Source organism: Leucopleurus acutus (genome assembly GCF_964270905.1).
Source record: "Leucopleurus acutus genome assembly, chromosome: 13".
In the NCBI taxonomy this organism is placed as follows: Eukaryota; Metazoa; Chordata; class Mammalia; order Artiodactyla; family Delphinidae; genus Leucopleurus; species Leucopleurus acutus.
Window position 1 is genome coordinate 2,837,572 of NC_139155.1, and position 25,188 is coordinate 2,862,759.

The 25,188-nt window shown below is 46.2% G+C and overlaps 2 protein-coding genes across 2 annotated transcripts in view; both read left to right on the forward strand.

Moving 5' to 3' along the window:
• Positions 1-25,188, forward strand: part of MBP (myelin basic protein) — a 423,042-nt gene that overhangs the window by 83,337 nt on the left and 314,517 nt on the right. The gene's annotated exons all lie outside the window — the stretch shown is intronic.
• On the forward strand, positions 11,011-12,089 carry LOC309970467 (RNA-binding motif protein, X-linked 2-like). Its single transcript, XM_082852890.1, has one exon. The coding sequence runs from the start codon at positions 11,023-11,025 to the stop codon at positions 12,004-12,006; it is 984 nt and encodes a 327-aa protein (XP_082709016.1). The 5' UTR covers positions 11,011-11,022; the 3' UTR covers positions 12,007-12,089.

The following is a 25,188-nucleotide window of genomic DNA, read 5'->3' on the forward strand; positions in this document are numbered from 1 at the left end:
TTCACCGAGCGTCCCGCAGGTTTCTGATATGCGAAGGGTGTGATCTCAAACACAAATGACTGGGAAATTGAGTTTACTAGTTAGTTTGCCAAAAAAGTTTATCTTTGTACATACAGAGAGAGGTTGATACTTATATGTATCTATACACACTTATATGCACATATATTGATGTGTATGCCTTTCTATACACATAGATATAGATAAATGTAGATAGATACATTTATCTATATCTATAAGGATGGAATTGTCATTAAATTAGGGGAATACTTTTTTTTTTTAAGAGTCTGTGCTTATTTATTTATTTAATTTTGGCTGCGTTGGGTCTTCGTTGCTGTGCGCGGGCTTTCTCTAGTTGCGACAAGCGGGGGCTACTCTTCGTTGCAGTGCTCTGGCTTCTCATTGCGGTGGCTTCTCTTGTTGCAGAGCACAGGCTCCAGGTGTGTGGGCTTCATTAGTTGCGGCACGTGGGCTCAGTAGCTGTGGCTCACGGGCTTAGTTACTCCATGGCATGTGGGATCCTCCCGGACCAGGGCTCAAACCCATGTCCCCTGCATTGGCAGGCAGATTCCTAACCACTGCGCCACCAGGGAAGCCCCTAGGGGACTATTTTAAGACTTCTTTTGGATAGAGTAGTTTAAACCAATATTTTAAATCACTTTAGGACCTTTTGAGTTGTGTTGCATAATTAATTGTTACTGCTTCATCTTCTCCTAACGTCCCAATGGAATTCGCATGAAAATGCAGAAAGGATGTAAAGTTATAATACTACTGGAAATCAGCAGTATCAATTTGTGTTTGTCCAGACCCAGCGAGACAATTCCACGCACCAAAGCTTAGGTAGGCCCCAGGGGCAGCCCCTCAAGGCTGAAAGAGTCCCTGTGATAATACCCTCCTCCCAGACCCACCGTTTCTGGGACTGGAGGAAAGACCCGCAGCATCTCCCAGACCAAACCCTCTCTCTGGGTCGGCCTGGGGTTTCCTATCAGAGGCGGGAAGCAGTCATTCTGCCCACAGCAGAGTAAGAGCCCCAGGTTGCATTGTGGGAGGACAGGGCACAGGGGCATCCCGAGAACCATGGCTGGGGACTGTGTGTCCACACATCTCTGCCTTTAACCTACATGTGAGGTTCCAACGGCCACCAGGCAGAGGAAGGTGGGGAGAACCCAAGAAACCCACCCCGTCTGGGGTTTATGGGCAACACTGCCCAGCCCCTCACTCACACACCAGCTGACAGAAAAAGACAGGAACAATCAGAAAGAGAGTCATGGCAGAAAATTTAAAAAACAGAGTACAGTAGAGGTGAACAGAACGGAAAGAAAGGTACATTCTAAGAAAAAAAAAATTCAGCTGAATTCAATAAAATTAAGTTTAACAAATGTTGCTTGAGGACCTACCCTGAGCCTGGTCCTATTCAGGGCACAGATGAAAAGGTCACGAAAAATGAAGCCCCAGCTTCTACAGACCCCATGTTCCGACGGAGGAGCCTCCGCTTCTGTCTCCTGTCTCTGCCTCTCTGTCTCTATCTGTATTTTTCTCTCTGTCTGTCTCAGTCTTTCTCTCTTCTTCATCTCTCTCTGCCTCTCTGTCTCTATCTGTATTTTTCTGTCTCTCTCAGTCTTTCTTTCTCCTTCTTTGTCTCTCTCTGTCTCTCTCACCGTCTGTCTGTCTCTGTCTCTCTCCATCTCTACCTGTATCTTTCTCTGTGTGTCTCTCTGTCGCTATCTCTATCTTTATATCTTTCTATCTCTTTCTCCATGCAGTGTTCTTGCTAAAATAAAACCAATGGATTTGAATTTTACTTGAAATTGTGGGGCAGACAATTCACAAACATGTCCCAACAAGTTGCAGTCGTCAGAATTCACACACACACACACACACACACACACACACAGAGAGAGAGAGAGAGAGAGAAACTGGTTCAGAAGAGTTTGGTGACAAAGCCGAGGTGGACTTTAAAAAGAAGCGCTGTGGTTCATCATCAGACAAACTGCAGAAACGTTTGAGCTTTTGAAGAATATACTTTGTAAGTCAACCCAAGGGCCCTGTGGTGATTTTGAACATTTTGGAAATGGGTCCTCTAAAAGTTGCTGTCGTATTTTTCAAATTAGTTGGAAACCTTTAGTCCCGTATTCAAGAAATGAGATGCCAAAGAATTTCTCCATGGAAACTGAACCACGATGCAGGATATCCCTGCGGTCACTGAGGAGGGACTCAGCAAACTGAACAATGATGGCTCCGACTGGACAAAAGTTATTTTGATACTCTGTAATGATGCTTCGGAACAGACCGATCTAGAAAGAGTCTTTTGCTAGAGTCCTCATTGTTACTTGGAAAAACTAAATTGACATATGGCTCTTCTATATTAGGTGGAATAAAATTGAGAAGGCCTAGGATTTTGAAATACCAACATTTAATAAAACATTAAAAAAATTATAACTTAAGGCAAGTTATTGGACGCATTCTGCCTCATACAAATCAGTGCCCCAAAAGGTACTTTTAATGGGGACAAAATATTTGGCAACCAAATATTCAAGCTAAAATATTTACATATTTCAATATAAAAATACATAAAATTGAGGAAGTTCTGCTCTAGCATATTTTGTTCTAAGCAGCTTTGGTATCACTGCAACCACATCACAAGTAATGTTTCACATTGTCAATTGAAAGTGTTGAAAATGTCAACACATAATCACAGTATGTAACTTTGAAAAGGAATCAGGTATTTTATGCAGAAAGAAATTATAAGATGAAATTATAAAAAGTGTATGTTTTTAGAAACGATGAGTGACATAGTATCAGTTTGGATACAGCCGAGGACTTTTAAAATTAAGTGACTGTGTAATAAAAGTAATAATTCTGCTTAAGTGTTTTTTAATATTCAGATAATATAAAGAAGATTTTCTGATTTTGTTTCAATGTACATGAATATACAATAGTTTTCTTTCTTAAATGAATACTTCAAATTGTGTAATTTTAGCACTTTTTTTACTCTCAGTTTGGCTACCTTCGTTTGGATAATAAATCATACATTTACCTTGGTTACAGGGCATTAGCTCAGCAGCAAATGAAGTGGCGTCTTCGGTGTTTATATTCCCACTCTCAGGTTGAAGCCGCGATTGGGCTGAGATTCAATTTGGACATTCCTGGTCCTTTGCCATAATTCTCTTAGAACTTCAATTCAGTTTAAGGGATAGAAATACAATGTAAAAATGAAATTTAAAAAATAAGTGAGAAGGATTTCCCTTCTGGGAAGAGGGAATAACATACTTTTCCTCTTTTCCACCCATTAAGTATAACTAATAACCTTGACCATAATATATAAAACAAGCAAGAGAAGGCTCAGTAGAAGGGAGGCTTCCTGGGGACCCAAGGAATGAAACAAGTGCAGTCCCCGTGCTTCCCAGACTCGGGGCAGAAGAGACAGGCAACCAGGCGTGCCAACAAGAGACCCCGGCAGAAGCCCTCTCTCTAGTTGAAGGGCCAGGAAAGGAGGAGCCCCAAGGCAGAGCACTTTCAGGCAAGAACCACTTCTCCACCACACCGCACAAAGCCCCCCCCACCCCCCCAACCTGCCAATCATCCAAGATGAGTGGGACCCCGACTGTCACCCGGCCTCCCAGTTACAGGACAGGGGCCCCCTCCCACTGCCCAGTGAGTGTCAAGGAAGCTGCTGGAACAGGCTTAAATAAGACAAACGAGACCCAGATTCTTACTCCGTAACACCAAAAATACCCAGCTTTCCATCAGTGATCACTCATCACACCAAGAAGCAGGAAGATCTCAGGGTGAATGAAAGGAAACAATCGGAACAGAGATGCTGCAGTCATCTGATGAAGACTTGACAGCCGCCATCACAAACACGTCGCAGCGAGTAAGCCAACACAGATGGAGGCATGAATGGAGAAAACAGGAATCCTCTAAAGCAACTAAGATCCCCGAGAGAGAACCCGAAAGAAATCTTAGCGCCAACAATTTGAACAACAAAGCAAGTAGGACAGTAACAGTCATGGACTGAGCAGTCTGGTTACCTCGATTCTGTGTTTCTAAGGTCCAAAAACAGAAACAAAATGCATAAGCCGACCCATCTTTGGATTCCATAAAAAAATTTCTAGAAATATATATTTTAATTTATGTTATTCTTTTATTGAAGTATAGTTGATTTACCATGCTGTCTTAGGTTCAGGTGTACAGCACAGTGATTCAGTTACACATACATATATATCTAGCTTTCTTCAGATTCTTTTCCCTTCTAGGTTATTACAGAATAACAGAGTAGAGTTCCCTGTGTTCTACAGTAGCTCCTTGTTGACCTATCTTATGTATAGTAGCGTGTGTATGTTAATCCCAAGCTCCTAATTCATCCCCCCCCCCCGCCCCAAACTTTCCCCTTTGGTCACCGTGTTTGTAAACTCCCACAGGGGGGAGAATTATTTCAGATTCTCCTCCCCGTAAGCAGCGTGTTATTGGGTGGGATTGGAGCAGGTCCTGCCAGCTCTGGTTAATGCTGCGTCTCATTTTGTACACATGCCAAGACGTATAAACACGCAATCAGAAGTCTTCCAAACTGCTTTCACGCCTCCCCAGTGGCAATATTTCACCCACGTAACTTCATCTCCACATCTTTGGTTCTTGCAGTGGCACATGTAGCACTGTGAGCATCCACCATGAAGCTGAAAAGGCTGTTTGCTTCCCATGATGAGTTCCTGAAGAGTAGAGGAGCTTCCTGACTCCTTCCTGCCTTTCCAAAAGGAATCCACACGTATCTACTCAGCACGGATTTAGACGCTAAGGCCCCCGATCTAAATCTAATTGATGTCTCAGTTTCTATATGATACGTTACATGTGCCAACATTGGGCTTCTAAAGCATCTTTCACAGGCATTGTCTCATTTCAGGGTCACAGACACCGGGGAGGGAGGGGACAGGTAGATGGGTGTTATTATATACGCGCTACCAGGGGAAGAGATTAAGACTAAAAATTTTCATCTGCCACTGGTTACCCACACGTCTAGCCAATATCAGATCCTGCCCAGGAAGTCATTATTTTGAGTTTTGGAGGCTCTTTCCAAATTTCCACACTCCCTTCTACTTCTTTAGATCAGCTGACAAGTGAGTTCATTTTCTGGCCCTGGCTTGACCTACTGGCCTGATCCCAAAGAGGTTCACTTTCTTCCCTATAATTGCACCCAGGTCTTTCTCACCTCTAACACCTGCCACGTCACCTGCCTGGGATACTCTTGACTTCTCTCTGTCTCCTTAAACTCTGCCTCTCAAAGTGTAGTTCAAATTCCACTTCCTTCTAGAATCCTTCCTTATGAACTGCTAAAGCAATTAATGTCAAAGGGATTCACCTGGCAGGGAGTCTATGAAAGAATGTTGTGGTATTTTGTTATTTTACTCATCATGGATTTATATTTTGCTTCTTAGACTCAACTATAAGCTTTTTATCAGCAGGAATGTTCTTGAATACTCTTTGAACTTTTATGACTATAATATATAACAAAGCACAGAAAAGGTGTTCCTTTTCTAGGAAAATGTCTCCGTTGATTTCATTTAACATGGAAATAAAATTTTCTCACTGGAAATACAACTTCCTAATAGAATGCTATCATGCTTTGTTTTGTTTTGTTGTGTTTTTTGCGGTACGCGGGCCTCTCACTGTTGTGGCCTCTCCCGTTGCGGAGCACAGGCTCCGGACGCGCAGGCTCAGCGGCCATGGCTCACGGGCCCAGCCGCTCCGCGGCATGTGGGATCTTCCCGGACCGGGGCACGAACCCGCATCGCCTGCATCGGCAGGCGGACTCTCAAACACTGCGCCACCAGGAAAGCCCCGTGCTTTGGATTTTTAAAAAGTGTCGATTCTGAGGCTTCCCCTTTCCAATTTCACAGTGCCTTTCTCTAAAGGTGTGTTCCAACAGCCCTTGTATGCTCTAAATATCAAGACTGGAGAAAAATCAATGCAGACGGTGCTGAAATGAATATTCTCCAAAGTGAAATCAGTACACATCACTCTGGTGATTGTACATTTGCCCCGTGAAAATCCAGATACAGCTGTTCTCACCAACCCCTGGCCCCGCGGGCCTGTTATCACGAGCAGCAGGCAGAACTCCAAGCCTGGGCTGATCCGTCCAGATCTTCTTGGCCGTGTGCCCTGAATGGCCAAGACGTCACCGCGAAGCTTGGGGTCCTCGATAACACCTGGTCCCCATGCTCAGCGGCCCTCAGCTTCCCTGGCGGCCCCGGGGTCCCCCGGTCAGTACGTGGGGCCTTGGCCACCCTCCCGTCTTGTCCCCCCTCCTCTCTGGCTCCTGTACCTGCTGATGCTTTCAACCTCTTAATTTCAAAATCAAGAGAGAACTTCCAGTTCTGCCAAAGGTACCCCCTGTCCCCGCGGGTTCCCTCCTTACAAGGAAAAGCCCCGCGGGCAACGCAACCAGCTGGTGCAGGAACCCCCGCCCCCCAGAGGCAGCCTAGGGGACTCAGACCCGAGGGGGGACGTGCCCTGAGTCCACTGCTTCCCTGTCCCCTCCTGTCGCTCCCTGTCTGGGAGCTGCAGGGGCCTCTGAGCCAGAGCCTCCTCCAGGCGCAGACGAAAAGCTCCCAGAGGAGAGCGTGCCCAGCTCCCAGACGAAGGGCCGAGCAAAGTGTCCCCGCGGCAGCAGGACGCCTGTCTGGCAAGGCTCACCGGCTGCAGGCAAGCGCCAAGGACGAACCCGCAGGCGCGCATCCCGGTCCACGGGGGCCGGAGGGGGCCCACCGCCGGGCCCCGCCCCGGTGAAAGGAGGCGAGCAGGGGGCCCGTCATCCCGCCGCGGGCGGAGGCAGGATGGAGGGGCGCGGAGCTTGGCCCCCTTCCTGGAGTTAGATGAGCCTCCTCCCGCCCCCGAGCCCCTTTCCAGCCCCCGGCTTAGCCCTCCCTCCCCGAACATGGTTACCGTGCCCTCCGCGTGGCGCCGCTGGGAACCTACGCGTGGGCAGCCATGGCTGCGGCAGAGCCCCCGAGCTGCTCCTGAATACAGCGTCCACCGTACATCGCGAACCGTATCTCTAAAATGCAAGCCCCGCCCTCCTCTGCTTGCGCCGTCAGCCTCCGAGGTCTTCGCCACCTGCCCCTGTGTGCCCCTCCTGACTCAGGGCTCACCGCACACCATATCCTTCCCTGGTCCCGGGGCCCGAACACCCACTCCTGCCTGCCAGGGAGCCTCTCCTCCTGGACTCTCAGGACCGGCCAGGGTCGCCAGCCAAGGTTGCCATCGTGCCCAGCGCTTACCCTGTAAAAGGACTTAACACCCTATATTCTAACTTTTCTACATCAGTCTGTCTCTTCCATGAACCTAACTTTGCCCAGAGAAGTGACTGCTGTATCCTTAGCCTGACTTATCCAAGGAAAAACAAATCGTTAAAAGTATATTGACCATAATTCAAAAAGAGTCATGTACCACAATGTTCATTGCAGCTCTAGTTACAACAGCCAGGACATGGAAGCAACCTAAGTGTCCATCATCGGATGAATGGATAAAGAAGACGTGGCACATATATACAATGGAATATTACTCAGCCATAAAAAGAAACGAAATTGAGTTATTTGTAGTGAGGTGGATGGACCTGGAGTCTGTCATACAGAGTGAAGTAAGTCAGAAAGAGAAAAACAAGTACCGTATGCTAACACATATATATGGAATCTAAGAAAAAAAAAAAGTCATGAGCAACCTAGGGGTAAGATGGGAATAAAGACACAGACCTACTAGAGCATGGACTTGAGGGTATGCAGAGGGGGAAGGGTGAGCTGTGACAGGGCGAGAGAGAGGCATGGACATATATGCACTACCAAACGTAAAATAGATAGCTAGTGGGAAGCAGCCGCATAGCACAGGGAGATCAGCTCGGTGCTTTGTGACCACCTGGAGGGGTGGGATAGGGAGGGTGGGAGGGAGGGAGATGCAAGAGGGAGGGGATATGGGAACCTATGTATATGTATAACTGATTCACTCTGTTATAAAGCAGAAACCAACACACCACTGTAAAGCAATTATACTCCAATGAAGATGTTTAAAAAAAAAAGAATTAACTACTAAAAAAATAAAAGCACACTATTTGGTTTCTTAAACCTCTTTGCGCGTCTCTTTGTCCCTGGCCTCCTCTCTTGCTTTCTCGTTTTCCCACTGAAAAATTCTGTGTAGGTGGCCTCTAATCCTTAAACTTGCTAGGTTACCTGGTCTATTGTAACCTCCGAAGAGGTGACCCTTTTCCAGCCCTAATGAAACGTTCTTTCCCTGAGTTCTCAGCTGCTTTCTGCCAAGTGGGAGAGATTATGAATGTGGCCCAAGATCTCTAGAAACTATCTGTGCAGAACAAAAGACCTGATCAGTCTTAGGGTCTCTCTAACCGGCAGAGAGCCGAGGAAGATTTATGATGTAATTAGGATGCCTTCCTTTTTATAACTCCCTTGATTTTTATTTCTTCTGCCAAGGAATTCTTTTTTTCACTTTAATAATGAAAACCCAGGAAGTTCATTAAAAACTACATCAGGAATGACCCTAATCATTTTGCCCCAAGGTGGCAAAAATGTTATTTGGGACCACCTTGTGTAAAACAGTTTCATAATTTGCATACCGTCCAAAATGTGTACAAATGTTCTTAAGGATATCATTTTTATAATACAACTGAATCTATACGCAAAACACAAACAGACTCACAGATATAGAAAACAAACCTATGGTTACCAAAGGGGAGGGGGATAAATTAGGAGTATGGGATTAATGGATACAAGCTACAGTACATAAAATAGATAAGCAACAAGGACCTACTGTATAGCACAGGGAACTATATTCAACAGCTTATAATAACCTATAATGGACAAAAATCTGAAAAAAATATATATATAAAAAAACTGAATCACTTTGCTGTACACCTGAAACTAACAAAATATTGTAAATCAACTGTATTTCAATTTTAAAAATGAATATCATTTTTAGCGACAGCAGCTTGAAATCAACCAAAATGTTCACTATTAGAAGAATAGTTAAAATTATTTCCACTGATTATTATTATTGCAACCAGTAAGAATAGTTGTTATAAAGTTCTATGTTAACATGGGACCTTGCTAAGGTCTAGTTCAGAAGCTAAGATCAGATGCCTGTGATCATTACAATTACATAAAAAAGCACAAGTATGGAAAAGACAGCACATGACACCAGGTGTTTTACACTAAACGCATTAATTCACTGGGCGTGCATCTCTTACTTAGCTGGGACTCCCAGCTCCATGCTGAACTCTTTTCTGTGAATGTACCTCGAACTTTCCAAGTAATGTCTCTTGAATGTTAACAACAGGTCCATAAAGACGTGTGATAACTGGCTCTTTTGTCCACTTTTTGTTGATGTGGGTTGTCGAGGAACTTGATCACCTGGTACCTTAATGAAGTTCCCAATCTATTGACATTGCAGCAGATGTTTCCAGCTACCATGAGGGGGCTTCTTCCAGTTCCTGACCCCGGAGTCGGGGTTGTCTCCAACATTGCTGGTGTAGACGCCTGAGGTGCCGGCGTTGCGTGGGTGCGGGTGGAGCTCCCAGGGCCACTGGCAGACACACGTGACAAAGCTGAGCTCAGGGTCCTGGGGCTGCCATGGAGTCCTGAACCTTTTTGCACAACTGCCCCCTTGAAGATCTGGTGAAGCCTGTACACCCTTTCTAGGAATAATGTTTTTAAACATATTTTTTTAAATCCACATCATTACAAAAGAAGCCAATTATATTGAACTACGGCTATGCACATATAAAGAAAAATGTTTTATACTAACAGATGATTTCATTACAGGATAAGACCTAGCCGTACATTTCTCATCTACCATGACTTTGAAGTAAGTAAGAGGGTAAATGATATTCTGTTATAAAATACCTTTAACACTTGGAATGGGGTAGAAATGTACCTGCAATTTCCTTTAGGAACAAAGTTATAGGTGCTGCTTATGATACTGGGATTTTTTTCCTATGCTCACAATGGAAGGAAATGCTAAATTTCAGGTTGAAACTGCTGAAAAGAAGGATATAATTTTTCCCATCCTAGTCTCCAGACCCCATTAAACTTCTATGAACAGACCTCTGGTGGGGTCCCCTGTGGACGCCAGGTTGAGAATCTCTGTGGCAAAACTGTGAGTGCATGAGTTTCTCTGTTATATTGGCCAGAGAGCAGGGTTGCCTCGTGCTCCCAAGTCTGATGGAGGTTTTGAGTAGAAGCCTTTCATCTTGCAGTCCCGATTTCCCCAGGACACGTGTGTCTAAGCCCTTCCCCTGTGGCACCAGGAGCCACGTTCCTGGACCAAGCTGTACGCTGGGTGTGAACTTCTGTGGAGCCTCCTGGGTCACAGATTTGGGGCCCATTATTACTCCAAACACGCCCAGATATCTTATTCCCAGGAGTACAGAGCAAGCTCAAGGTGGAAGCCTGACTACAAAAGTCTAAATAATAAAGAAAAATGGAAGGGAAACTGGTGACAGAAGAAAGACAGGGGGTCAGGAAATAGGTTTCAGTCTTGAGTATGTATCACCTTAACTCCACAGCACAAGCCTCATTGGAAATCAGGGGACAGGGCACCTTATTCTTGTTAGAATCTTGTTGTTATGGCCACCTCACAGAAAATCACAGATTCAAAAAAGTGCAGATTTTAATAGCTGTACTGAAATAGGCATCTATATGTAAAGTCATTGGAAAATCAAATAATAATTCTAAGCAAAGACCACAATACAAATTCAAAAAGCATCCCCACTTGATTTCTAAAACAACTCCCAATAAACACAAGACTTTAAGTACACTATTCCTTAAGAGTAAACTCATCAACGGCGCAAGCTCCTTGGAGACCAATGGGCGCGTGGCGCCGGGGCTGCGCATGCGTCTTACGGCTTCTCCCGGAAGTCGCTTCCTAGGTTCTGGGCGCGAAGTCGGTTGCTAGGTTCTGAGCGTGAAGTCGGTTGCTAGGTTCTGGGCGCGAAGTCGGTTGCTAGCTTCTGAGCGTGAACCCGCAGAGATGAACCCTTTAACTAAAGTTAAGCTGATCACCAAGCTGAATGAGCGTGATCTCCAGCTGGGGGTAGCAGAGAAGGCGTCTTGGCACTCCGAGTACCAGGACAGCGCCTGGATCTTCTCGGGAGGGCTTCCTTACGAGCTGACTGAAGGGGACATCATCTGTGTGTTCTCACAATATGGCGAAATTGTTAACATTAATTTGGTACGGGACAAGAAGACTGGGAAATCCAAAGGATTCTGTTTCCTCTGCTATGAAGACCAGAGGAGCACAGTTCTGGCTGTTGACAATTTTAATGGGATCAAGATCAAAGGAAGAGCTATCCGAGTGGATCATGTGTCTCGCTATCGGCCTCCTACGGACTCAGAAGAAATGGACGATGTGACCAGAGAGCTGCGTGAGAGGGGCTGCGGGGCGCACACTCCCTCACTGAGTTCATCTGAGGGCTCTGAAGATGACAGACCCACCAGAAAACACAAAAAAGACAGAAAGGAAACCAAGAAAAGAAAGAAAGAAAAAGAGAAGACTGACCAGGAGGTACAGGCAGAGCAGCCAGCCTCCTCTTCATCGCCCAGAAGCAAGATGATAAAGGAAAAGGGTGACCTTGGCTCTAAAAAGCACAGTGGCAAGAACTCAGAGAGGGGTCAGAAGTCGGAGTCCAGGGAGGTGTGGAAGCCCCAGCCCAGCTCCCCTGAGATAAGGACGACCTGCCGTGGTGGAGCAGAGGACCGAGACCGGGAGCCGAGGAAGAAGAAGCCCAGGCACGAACACAAGTCATCAGGCAGGAGGGAAGAGCGAGAAGACAGGAACAGACATACAGACGGAGGTCGAAGCTCACACGCACGTTGCAGCCGGCACAGTGGGCGCTCTGAGGGGCGTAGTCACAGAAGTAGAAGTAGGAGTCAAGATAAATCCCACAGGCATAAAAGAGCCCGGCACTCCCGGGACCGGGAGTCCTCTAATCCTCGTGACCACACGCATCAGTGAAGCCACAGCCTGTTCAGCTGCATGGTAGAATTGGAAATGAACTGTGGTTTTTGGGGGGGTTTTGGGGGGGTTTTTTTTGTTTGTTTATTTTTGGGGGGTTTTTTTCTGTACAGGGGACACGTTTCCAAGTGCCGAGCCCACGGTCCAGCCTTCCACTTGGCCGGATCCCTCCCTGCTGTGGTTCCTGCAGTGATGCTCCCAAGAGCCCTGGATGAAAACCGCCTGAGTGTTTCTAACCCTCAGCCAACTGACTCACACCCAGTAACACAAATCAGGATGTCCTGGGCCACCTCCTGGGTTTGACTCCTGCACGGACCCACAGTGGGGAACTCGGGACCCTGGCTTTGGCTCACACCCTAGACTGAAAAGCCCCCCGGTTTTGATGCTGCTGCCATTCGGACTCACCCCCCCCCACACACACACACACACACCAGACCATCCCTGCTCAGTTTCCTCTGCACACAGCGATCACGTGAGGAGATTTCAGCCGACGGGGATGCCTGGCTCCCACCTCCACAGACCCTGATTGCAATTGGCCCGAGGGTGGCCTCTCGGGGGGATCAGAAGATGTGCAGCCAAGGTGAGAACTGCTGGTCTCATGTTATGATCACCGGTGACTTACCTTAGCCTTCAGCCCACGTAGGCAAGTTCCCTCCACTCCTCTTTTATTTAAGAGTTTCTATTAGAAATGGCTGCTGCATTAGAACCTATGCTTCAGGTATAAGTGCAGTCTTTCCCCCTTTAATTTGCCAATGCCCTAAGCATTATTATACTTTCTAATAAAAAAGTACTCTTGCCTTCCGGTCACATCTGCCGTCTGAGGTGTCCACAATGGACGCGCTGAATTCCGTTTCCGCGCTCTCAGCTCCCCTTGTCTGGGATGTGCTTTCTCCATCATCCAACTCAAATGTGAATTCCAGCTCCAACAAGAGCAGATACTTCAAAAGCTCGTTGATACGATGAAGTGATGCCATATGTATATGGAGGGTAGGGCGGTGCCCGACGCGTACCTGGACCTCGGTAAATGGCATCTGATGCATCTGCATCACCGGTGCTACTTACAGGAAATCTACACCCGAGATGCTTTCCCTCATCCTCCGCAGCAGGACCACTTCCTTCTCTCCTGTGCTTCCTTTCCCGTCCCCCCACTGCCCGCACCCTCATCCTCACGCCCCCCCCCCCGCCCCGCCCCCGGCACTGCAGGGCGGCTGGACGCTGACCGACCTAGGCTTCAGCACAAACCCTTCAGGTGCAGAGGCTCCTGTCCAGCCCTGGGGGGAAGGCCGAGCAGGTAGATGAGAGTAACCAAGGCCCAGGCTGAAGAAGTGCTTGCTGCTCACCAGGCAGAGGAATTTGCTGGAAATGGAGCCTCAAACTGAATATGCCCTGGAGTGGACAAGACTGGGGAGAGACTTCAGTTCCTCAGATGAACTGAGAAAACCAGCACTTTCTGTGTGGCGAGGCCTCCGTTCTTAAGGTACCCGTAGGAAACTGGGGTGGGTCGTTCCTGCGAATTTCAAGTCTTTTAATTTCTTGCATTTTACTGCGGTTGTTGAGAAATGTATTATTTTCTTCTGACAATTTCGAAGGACTTTTGGAGGCCATTTAGGAGGGAATTGTTCAGTGTCCCTGTTCACTTTGTCGTCTTCACTCAAAGCCATGCACATTAGATACTGAAAAAGACATAACAGCATCACTTTGGTTCCAACACTTTCGCTATCGCTCGCTTGCTTTGTCATTCGCCAAGAACTTCATTAGCGTCGCGGGTCAAGCCCAGGGGCGGCAAATGCAGTTTGAGAGGTGGGGTATCAGTGTGCAAGGCTTTATCTGCCGAGAAGCCCAGTGCCCTCCGATCTAACTGGACAAGAGTCAATCTGTATCTTTCCATATTAACCTTAATCAGATATTCATAGACTAAATAGATATCGTACTTATTGTTATAAATTAGGTCACACATATACAACTGATGGAAAACGTGTTCCTTATGAGTACTCAATTTCCAATTCGTTCAAAACACCAGAAATGTTGTACAAATCTTTTCGTGTATTTTCTGCATTAAAGTGCACTAAAAAACATAATGTATCCATATTCATAAAGGCCAGATGTTATTGGGTGAAATGATTTTCCAAGCAATTGTGGTCTTGGCGAGCATGAGTCAACTGTCCTCAGATGCCCGGAGCTTCCCGGTGACCTTAAACTGTGTTGGTCAGCTCTCATTCCTCAACAGTAAAGCAATTACTAATTCTTCGGGCATTTGAGAATTGAAATCTCAGACACTACTCGGGAGGTTTTATTTTGACACCGTGGTCTTTTCTCTTTCCTGCATGCCAAGGCCGTTTCTCAGTGTCACAGTGGAGAGAAATTCTCCATCATATGGGGACTTGGTTGAGGCTCCCTGCCTGACAGTTTCCATCTACCCTATGTTCTGTGCTCCCCTAAGTCCTGGCTCTAAATCAGGAGGGTCAGACGGGAGATAAATGGGGGAGGGGGCGGGAGAAATCGTTCCTCTGCTCCGCCTGACTTCTGGGTTCCACCGCGCGAGATTCAGTCCTCTGGATTCACTAGACATCAGCCAGCTGGGCCATTTCTGTTTTGATTCTTCAACCTGCTTTCCTGCTCCACATCTTTGAGGAACCTCAGGGCGCTGAGAAGGATTATCCATCCCACATGCTTTTGTGCATGTAAAAGTTCAGCTACTTCACATAAAATGTAATCGCTGCTTACCCCATGCATTTAGGTAAGCAAACTATGGTCTTAAATGGAATTTTAGCCACTTTAGTAGAGGTAATTAGAATTTTTGAATATGCTTGTTTCCACAGAAAAAAATAAATTGGATTCTCAAAAAATGGTAAGTGTTTTAGAAACAGAAGCACTAAGACAGCCAATCAGAAAGGAATAAGAGCCTCTTTGGAAACATCAGGCAGTAGCCTACTCTTTGCTCTCATGCTTTTAGAGATGCTCGCAGCACAGCCCTCAGGGAGGAGTGGCAGGCACTGGGTGAGCATGAACCGTACGCCCAGAATTTTACGGGCAAGATGACTTCCTTGAGGTTCTTTGTTCATTTCCACAACCTTCCTGAAAATGTGCCTCTCTGGTCAAACGTCCGTCCCTTTGCCCCCTCTCTCGTTTCTGGGAAATTTCTCCAGAAGCTTCCTCCAGTGGAATTCAGTTCAGCAAAGATGTAGCAGCACCTGTTACGTGAAGGCCCAACAGGAGATGCAGGGGGAGACTCGGGGTCCTGGAGGCCGAGGTCCTCCCGGGAGGAAGAAGAAGATGCCCAGAGTAAACTGCCCGGGCCTCACACACCTGTGTCCCTGCCCGCTTGGCCTGGGCTAACCCTCCCACCCATCCTGGACCCGACCGGGACAGGGGGAGCCATGGCTCTGGCCTTCGTTGGGCTTAGCTTTGCTTCCTTCTCCCAGATCCCTGCGGAACGCTTCCCCTTCCCAATTTCACAGTGCCTTTCTCTAAAGGTGTGTTCCAACAGCCCTTGTATGCTCTAAATATCAAGACTGGAGAAAAATCAATGCAGACGGTGCTGAAATGAATATTCTCCAAAGTGAAATCAGTACACATCACTCTGGTGATTGTACATTTGCCCCGTGAAAATCCAGATACAGCTGTTCGCACCAACCCCTGGCCCCGCGGGCCTGTTATCACGAGCAGCAGGCAGAACTCCAAGCCTGGGCTGATCCGTCCAGATCTTCTTGGCCGTGTGCCCTGAATGGCCAAGACGTCACCGCGAAGCTTGGGGTCCTCGATAACACCTGGTCCCCATGCTCAGCGGCCCTCAGCTTCCCTGGCGGCCCCGGGGTCCCCCGGTCAGTACGTGGGGCCTTGGCCACCCTCCCGTCTTGTCCCCCCTCCTCTCTGGCTCCTGTACCTGCTGATGCTTTCAACCTCTTAATTTCAAAATCAAGAGAGAACTTCCAGTTCTGCCAAAGGTACCCCCTGTCCCCGCGGGTTCCCTCCTTACAAGGAAAAGCCCCGCGGGCAACGCAACCAGCTGGTGCAGGAACCCCCGCCCCCCAGAGGCAGCCTAGGGGACTCAGACCCGAGGGGGGACGTGCCCTGAGTCCACTGCTTCCCTGTCCCCTCCTGTCGCTCCCTGTCTGGGAGCTGCAGGGGCCTCTGAGCCAGAGCCTCCTCCAGGCGCAGACGAAAAGCTCCCAGAGGAGAGCGTGTCCAGCTCCCAGAAGAAGAAGGGAGCAAAAAAAAAAAAAAAAATGCTCACCTCCACCCGTATTTTTGACTGTCTCTCGAGGGTGGGAGGGGGCAGTGTGGCTCAGGGTGGGTGGTAGCTGCTTTCCCGGCGGGGGTGGGTACTGGGCTTTCCTGGGCTTCTGGAGTTCCCCACCCCGCCTTCAGGGACTCACTGACTCTACAAAGCCTCATTGTTTTTATTCAATTTGGAGTCAGAAATCTAGACAAAACTGAAGTCGGTGATTTTCAGTCGTCTTTCTCTCTACTTTGTTGTTTGTGAAATAGATCATTCTATGGAATTTCTGTTGTGTCAGAGGGCATGGGAGAAGTAACAGCACCCTCTCAGTTCAAGAGCGGGTTAAACGTTCGAGTATCCTGATGACATCCATTTAATCCATTTTTAACCATGGTGATTTGCAAAACAGAAAAAGGAAGTATTCTAAATTAATTTATAAAGAGCGCTGGCTCGCAGCCTCTGAAGAAGCACAACTTATGAGAGCTGTTTCCAAGACCACACTGGAGCCTGTATCTGAACCCAGACACCAGATTTTAAACAAGCCTCAAGTAGGGACCCACAGCCAACGTCCATCAGAAAACAGAACTTTGCACAAAGGAAAATTTATAATGAAACTCTCCGGAATTCTTTTCTCCGATGAAATGAATTTTGCTGTTCCGTGAGGAATGAGCCTTCGTTCTATTACTGATCATTCCATTAGAGTTTGTACAAAAATCTCCAATTCTAGAAACGTACTTTGGACCTTCTGATGGCATGGAGTTTATCCCTTTGCATATGTTTTTATGTATTTCCGAGTGGAACAAATGATGGTACTTATACGGAGAGTGTCTATGTAAGTGAGAACGTCTGGTTTTCTTCCCGCACTTGCCTTGGAGCAGAGCTCAGCAATTCTCTTCCTCCTCAACGAGAAAATCCACTCCTACAAGATATCACTGAGAAATGATTCTTTTACAAGCAATTCTAGAGGGGAGATCAAAGAGGCAACGAATTATATTGTAGAACACAGATTCCCTACTAAATGTACCTTTTCCCCAAAATTCTCCCCTCTGAATGCTTCCAGGGCACCTTCAAGCTGCCACTGCCTCCACTTCCACCCCGGCTGTCTCATTCCCGGGTGATAACCCTGGTTTGGTTTCTCTAATCGTGGTCACCCTCTTACTGAGGAAAAGGCCTACAGTCTACAAGTAGCCATTCTTCTCTTGAAAAGAAGCAGGACCCTCTGGTCCTTGCCCGCCATGTCCTCAGCCTGCCTTTTGTCTGTGGAAAAACTTTAGCCAAAGAATAAGTTTAATCAGAGAAGTGAGAAAATGCAGAAACAAAGGAAAACTGTCCAGCAAGACTAAATGATAATAGTGTAGTCATTAAGCAAAGTCAAGGACCTTTAGTTCCTCCTCAAGGGCTCTAGGTAATATTCTGAGCCATGTCCTTTGAGCTGTTTTATAGATACTGAAAGCCCCACCAGGTGGAAGAAGTTAAACTACGTGATGACCAGACCGCAGCCATGACATAAGCTGCCACAGTTCTGCGAGCTGGTCTCAAAGAAATGGGAACAAACCAACCCTGAAACTGAAGGTTAACTGTACTTAAAGCAATCAAGATGATGCTGGTCAGAGCACCGACGACAAATTTCAAGATGGCTGCGCTGTCTCTGTATGTAGCCCCTCCCTCCGCCTATAGAAGCTCTTGCCCACTGTGCGTCAGTGCGCGGGGAGTCGGCCTTTCCACGTGAGTCCACCCTCCCCCCACCCAGGGTGCCGGCCTCTGAAATAAAGCAAACTTTCCTTTCCACCACTGGCCCCTTTATTGGCTTCTGAGCGGCGAGCAGCCGGACCCCACTTTCAGTGAAGGCAGTAGGAAATAAATATAAAGGTATATCATGTTGGATCTCTTCTTTTGCTGTTGTTCTACAAATAATTGTACAAATCAAAATACATGCCCCAAACAATCTGAGTTCCTGGAAATTCTGAAGTTTATTTTCTGAACTAAACTGTGAGCTCCACCAGGATATGGCTGCCTCTTTTCCTCATGTCTACAAGCCCAGCACAATGATTCACACGTAACTGGACCTCAATAAATACTTGTTGGATTTAATTTGATGATTGGAAATATTCCTTCTCCTGGACAGAAACACAAGAATGTGTTGGGAGCCTCAAATGTGCAGCCTGGAAACCAGAAAGGCTGTGCCCAGCATTAATGCAGTGACAGTCATCGGGGTACCCCCAAAGGATCATGTTCAAGCTGAGACCCACAGTGCGATATGCAGCCCATTGACCGTCTGGGAACACTGTGGCCTAGATCTCCCTTCAGACATTAACACGTCTTCCTTCTTCCACGACGCTTTATGAGCTGCCAATCTGCCTTCTGGATTTATTCTATCTCTTCATCCTCTGGAGAGTTCCAGGCACGTGACGCTGACATTGTGGAAAATGGCTTCCAAACGTGCACACGCCTTTCAGACCCTCCTCCCCCATGTCCATCCATACCTGAGCTCATCACGGCAGGGCGTCGGCTCATCACTGAGAAGGAAGGTAGGGCTAGACTTACCCCTAGCACCCTGGCGTTGCACTTTGGGTTGGTGACTTTATTTATCCCGTGATTACCTACTGCATGGACATTCTATTTTTTAAGAAGAGTATAATCATAATTTCCCAGGCCCATAAAAGAAGACAAGGAAATAGGTTCAAAAGAGGCACAAAGAAAATGCTGCGGGTATCCAGAGACATCATGGAACTCGACTCCCCAAGGGACACACTCAAGAATCTTTATTTTTGTTTGTTTGTTTTTTGTTTGTTTTTGGTACACGGGCCTCTCACTGTGGCCTCTCCCGTTGCAGAGCACAGGCTCTGGACGCGCAGGCTCGGCGGCCATGGCTCATCGCTCCGCAGCATGTGGGATCTTCCCGGACCGGGGCACGAACCCGTGTCCCCTGCATCGGCAGGCGGACTCTCAACCACTGCGCCACCAGGGAAGCCCGGGAATCTTTATTTTTCTATTGCTCTTCCAGGTGATTGCTACCTCTGGAAGCTTGGGAAACGTTCAACTATATGGTATTTCCCACCATTAATCCCCAAGAGAAAAATGCACAGAATGTACAAATTTGTACAAGGAGTTGTACAAATGCAACTCCTTGTTGCGTTTGTGCTGGGTCTTATAAAGCATCTATAGGTTTTTTTATTATTATTTCTCCTTTATCAAAAAAATTTCCCAATTTCAATGCATTCAACAAATTTTTTTTCTTAAGGATGTGTCAGCAAAGAAGGATGTTTCAACAGGTGTCAGCCGAACAAGGGTGAGCCTCCGTGACACGGCACAGTTTCATGACTTGCCTTTTTCTTCCTCCCTCGGCATTTAGAAAAAGGCACTTCTAGCAAAAAAAATCTTCACGGGAGAAAAATCAAGAGCGAAAGCGTGTACAACCCTGGAGTCGAAGGGCTCCTGCTCCATTGCTGAGGGGTGCCCATCCCTCAGCCCCTATGCTGGAGGGTGTCCGCCTTGCGTCCAGGTGTGGGGATGTGAGGCTGGATGGTCAGAGCAGGAGAGAGAGGACCCAAGAAGGATGTAACAATAAACTAGGCTTTTTTTGAACATTGAAGGCCTAAAATCTAATCCAGGTGCTCTGTGAAGGGCTGCAGAAATTCTAACAATGTAGACAGTGAAGAATAAACATGCTGAAAAATAAGGAAGATCTTTATGTGTCAGGGCACCCAGTCGTGCCAGGCTCGCGGTGAGCACACAGAAGTATGTGTTTTTGAAAGAACGGCTGTTCATTGGCTGATTTTCTGTCCCTTCCACTAGAATATAAGCCTCTCTGTGTCGTTCATCTCTGGGTGTGAGCAGAGGGCAGGGCCAGGCTCCGTGCCTCAACGACCCGCCAGTAACCCTGATTTTCACTGGAGCTCTAGGACCACTGCCCTACTGCCCGCTGGCAGCCTCACCACAGTGGGAGCTGCCCCGTTCATTTCAGCCTGCACTTCCCATCTTTTAACTCCGGAAATGTGACCTCTGGGGCAGCGGGGAGGGTGCTGCTCTGAGTTTCTTGTTCCAGGGTCTCCAGGACCTCGGGCTTGACATGAAGGAGGTGACCCATGGACATTAGTTCCCAGACTGACTGAGATTGTCTTCCCATCAACTGCATTCCAACAGGAGAAATGAATTATCTAAATGGTGAAATGGACTCAACGTTTCTTACTAGGCCACCTTCTAAAAAAACCAGTATTTTGTGTTTCCTTCAATAATGGGAAATCAAGTGTTCACTTTTTTATGGGATAAAAATTGTCGATGTGTTTTATGAAATGTAATTTAAAATCTCTCAGATCCACCAAAGTATATTTAATTGTAATTAAATAACTTGTAATTCATCGATCCCGCGTGAAATCTGTGGAAGTGTTGGACCTTCATCTAATGAGTTCTATGTCATGGTGGTCAATGGAAACAAAGCACCGTCCTGCATAAAAAGGTGTGAAACAGCCATTTCTGCTGCTCCAAAGATGCAAAGTGACGCCCAGTGTGGGACAGGGCATGTTCTGATGGTGCCCAGCCCCTTGAGGGGAACACTGAGCCCCAGAATTCACCTTAATAAGTTCACTTTTAGTTTTATTTTTAAGATTTTAAAACAGAAGCACAATTTATTTGATTAACTTGACAGGAAAACTGAAGATTCAGAGTATTGTTATAAAGTACCCTCAAGCAGTGCTGCCCAAATAAGGAAAAAATGTCTTCTAGTTGGCACTGTCTAATTCGATTAGTCTTTTTAAGGCACTAAAACTTTTTGAAAGTCTAATCAAAATTAATAGACTTTGGGGTTCTTATTACCCAAATGTAATAAAAATTATCATTGCTCTATATTGCTCTATTTCTTTATTATTTTTTATAGAAATCAACCCTTAACTGTCAAACCAAGACCCAAATACATCTGTGTACTCCTCTTTTCCCCTATTAACTACTTTTCTGAAGTTATGTATCCTTCCTGTGCTTTACTGTAAAAATATTCTATCACATGTGCAAATATGTAATAGTATGTTTGTTTTCAAATCGTATGTAAAGGATACAGGTTTTCATACTGCATTTTCCTGAGACCTCTGGGATGCCTCCATCACCTTTACAAAGCCCACCCTCTTCCAGAGCTCATCAGTAATTTTCTAGCCCAGCCAATGTAGAGTCAATACTTTTCTGGGAACCAGGGGTTTAGTTCCATAAGAAGCTATGAGGCAAAGGTACCTCTGACTCTGAAGCAGGTGAGCACCTGTAGGGGACAGGTAAGCGTGAGGTCTGATCAGATGGGGCAGCTACGTTTCCTCTCAGGTGGGGACTCTGGTCCATGGCTGTGGCCACCTGGAGGTGCTGGTCCTTCCCGGTTGGGGGCAGCACATGGGCTGTCTGAGCTGGGGTGGGCACGATAGCCTTCTTGCTGCAGCTTTGCTGGTTTGGATCGAGGGGAATGTGAAGGTGTAACATCCACTCCCATAGCTGAAAAAAGCCAGCGTGAAAAATGTGGAAGCTCCAGGGATGAGCCTGGACTGAAAGCCTCATTCTAAGCACTGAAGCGCTTGGAGCTCAGCCAGTGCTCTTGATTTTCCTACGGTAGAGACACGCTGCGTTTCTTACACATGTTCACGGAGAATAGAGGGTCCATGATAGTGTCCACGTCCACGGTTAGGGAGGCCTCACACACACCCACACCTCTTAGGACAGGCGGGGAGTCTGCGGGGCTTCACATCAGGTAGAATCTTTTAAAAGAAACATTTATCATGGGTACAATACAAACAAAAGCGAATTTTATAATAAATAAACCAAACTGGATGATCAGCTCTAAGAATCTCATAATTATCTTGTTATTCCAGGATGAATCTTCAGTTTTACGGTGAAAACCACTTTCCTTTCTAGTGCAGGTATGTTTCCCTCCCAAGCTTGGTCTCTCTAAGCCCATCTCTCTTGATACTGTGTTTAGCTGTGATTCTTAGCTGCATTTCACTGAAAGCACACCGTATCTGAGTCTTATAACTTTCTGAACCTGCAACATCAAAACAGAGACTTGCCAAGTCCACTTTTCCTGGGTCCATTCAAATAGAGAAAAGTGAACATTTGAAGTCATATTGCCGAAATCTCGGCTTCTCTGTGCACAGATGCCGAACAGAAACACGGAGACAGATTTTGGAGGAAGAGAGAGATGGCTTTATTTTTCTTCCAGGCAGGAGGGAAGACACAGCCGGCTAGCGCCTTAAGAACTGGGCCAGCCCCCTTCGGGAATCGGAGAAGATTTTATATGTGGGGTTCGCAGTCCGGGGTATATGATAAGGATCAAAGTAGTGAAAGTCTTGCATTCTTCTTCTTCCTGCATTATTTCAAAACAGTCACAGCTGGCGCCAGGCCGCCGGGTAACTGGGTCCTTTTGTCTCTGGGTTATCCGCTGCGGCTTCTTTTCTGAAAAGCAAATACTACAAGGGGTGATTTGTTCTGGGGGGAGGGACACTTCATTTCTATTTCTGCCTCATCAGCCACTGCTACTAAGGTTCAAAGTTATATTTGTCATCTCAATTGGCTTCAAAGTCTTTAAAGCTAGAAAGGTAACTGAGTTTGTTACACAAAGCTATGAAGCCTTTGTGAATTGAGAATTCTCTAGGAGAACATGACAGTCAATAACTTTGAAAGCATAATTCTAACACTGAATTTTTTAAAAGGCCAGGAAGCACGTGCAGTTTACAAAGTGAGAGTATTGTGTTACATAGAATTTTCCAAAGAGGAAAATCAACTACTACTTATTTTTTAAAGAAAAGGACCAGTAAGAAAACATGATGCAATTACTGGTCTGCATCACGATCCAGTGCCCCACTTTGTTATTATTCTCCCAAGGAATCAACAGTAAGCTTTACCTCTTTAGGGGGCTAATACATGAAGATAGGTTTGCCAGAGTATGAAAGTTAAATACAGTCGTCGCATATTTGGAATAATTCACCATCAGAAAAGCTTCAGGCTTCTTACCATATGTGTTTTTCAGTATACTTCAAAAATAATTATTAAATACATTTTCCAAAGCTCAAAATAAAATGGAAAAGACAACTCAGTGTGAAAAGTTTGGAAGAGCATCTAATCGTAACCTTAAATATTTCTAGAGTTTTTCTGGTCAACTTCTTTGATAGCAATAACTTTAACCTGGACAACTTTCAAGGCAAGGAAGTTACTGGAACAAATTGTCAGAAAAGTTTTCAACAAGGTTTGGCCACCGGCTGTAAGAAAGTCAGCCCTCAACAATTCTGTCAAATTGCCCCGGGGTTCAACTTTGCTTTAACACGATAAAGGACCTGTTTTCAAATCTCACTTGAATTTGGGAATCTTGCTCTGAATACTTTCTTGAATGTTTTGTTTCCTCTTGCAGAATTCTAGCAAGTACCCATGTTACATTATAGTGGAGTTGATAATTGTTTATTAACGGCCATGTAATATGCATTGAGTATGCCATTGAATATTCATTAAGAAGTGTTTTAAAAAAAGAATGGGAACAAACCTCAGATTGCTATTTGGTTAGCTGCTATTTCTCTTCTTGCAGATGCACTTCAAATTTAAAGTTGTGAAGTTTCTAACAAACTTAAGTCTTTCATCACTAAGGACGAAAATATAATACATAAGTAATCATTAAAATATTATGCAAAATAGGCTATAAGTTGCACATTTGGGCACCGGTCAAAAAATGGTCATATCCTACGTTTGGAAAAGAATAAGTTAAGCTCTTCAAACATTTGCACTGAGAAGGAAATTCAGCTGTGAGTTCTGCCACTTCTAACTGTGAAAAGAGGTTTGATCCTACAATTACGAAAAGCCTTATAAAAGGGCCATCAGGTTCTCCACGAAAATATAGTTTCTGGAAGGCTGGCTAAGTCCGGGAGTGGTTTGTCAGGATGTCAGGGACATTCTTACAGAAGATCCATCTCCCAGCTCTCTTTGTCCAAGGATATGAAAAACGAAATACACTGTTGGACAGCTGCTGGCTGACGAGTTGGACCCTGTGGTCCACGGGGTTACCTCACTCACATGGTGCCTTCTTCTTTCCAACCTGTAGCTCACGCCTGGCTTCTTTTAGAGTTTCTAAGTACCCTGAAAAGCAGAAAGTGTGGAAATCATGCTTAGTGAGGAAACTGAGTCTGGTTTGGGTGACTTCTGAATATTTTCGGACAATTGAGAGCAGAGCCGGACAGGAATTTGAGGTTTCAGGAATTTGACATAATTCTGTGCATTCTAAACTATGCCCACAGTCAAGATCAAAAGGGATGCTACACATCAGGGCTTACAAATACTGGCAGGGCGCGTGTGCTGTATTTCCTGTCCTAACCCACAGGTCCTTGTGCAGGGGGAGCTGCTCGGGGCTGGACCATTTCCCTGTCCTCAGCTTAGCGTTCCAGGCTGCCTCCCTCCTAACAGATGTTGGTCCAAGATTGTAAAAACAAACAAACAAAAAACCTGGAAAAATGTATTAGCGTGATGAGTTTTGGAGGTAATGTAACAGGAAAGAGCTAAATCGGACTCTGTGTTTCATCTGTGTCTTTGACTTTAACCTTTGTTTTTCCTTGCTTTTGTTATATAATCATACATAATGCCCTGCCTCAGGGAACCCTGCCCCTCTGCCTGAATATTAAACCAAAGTGCCTTTGTACATCCGGACCCTGTCCACCTGTGGCTGGCTGCAGGATAGAAGAAATGAACACATCCCCTCCCCGAGGCTGGCCATTCCAGGGGACATTTGCAAAACATATGGCCTTTTTACTTTGCTTCCTCATCTCCTACCCGTCTCTGTGCTATACAAGAAACCGGCATCCCAACCCCGATAAGATGGTTTTTCAGAGACACCAGTCCACCCTCTTCTCGGTCCGCCGGCTTTCTGAATAGAGCCGTATTTCTTGCTTCAACACCTCATCTCCGATGCATTGGCCTGTCCTGCGGTGAGCAAAACGAGCTTGCAGATTTTTGTCTCT

Bases quoted from the DNA above. Each gene is read 5' to 3' on its own strand.
- LOC309970467 (XM_082852890.1), top strand. From the start codon at position 11,023: ATGAACCCTTTAACTAAAGTTAAGCTGATCACCAAGCTGAATGAGCGT.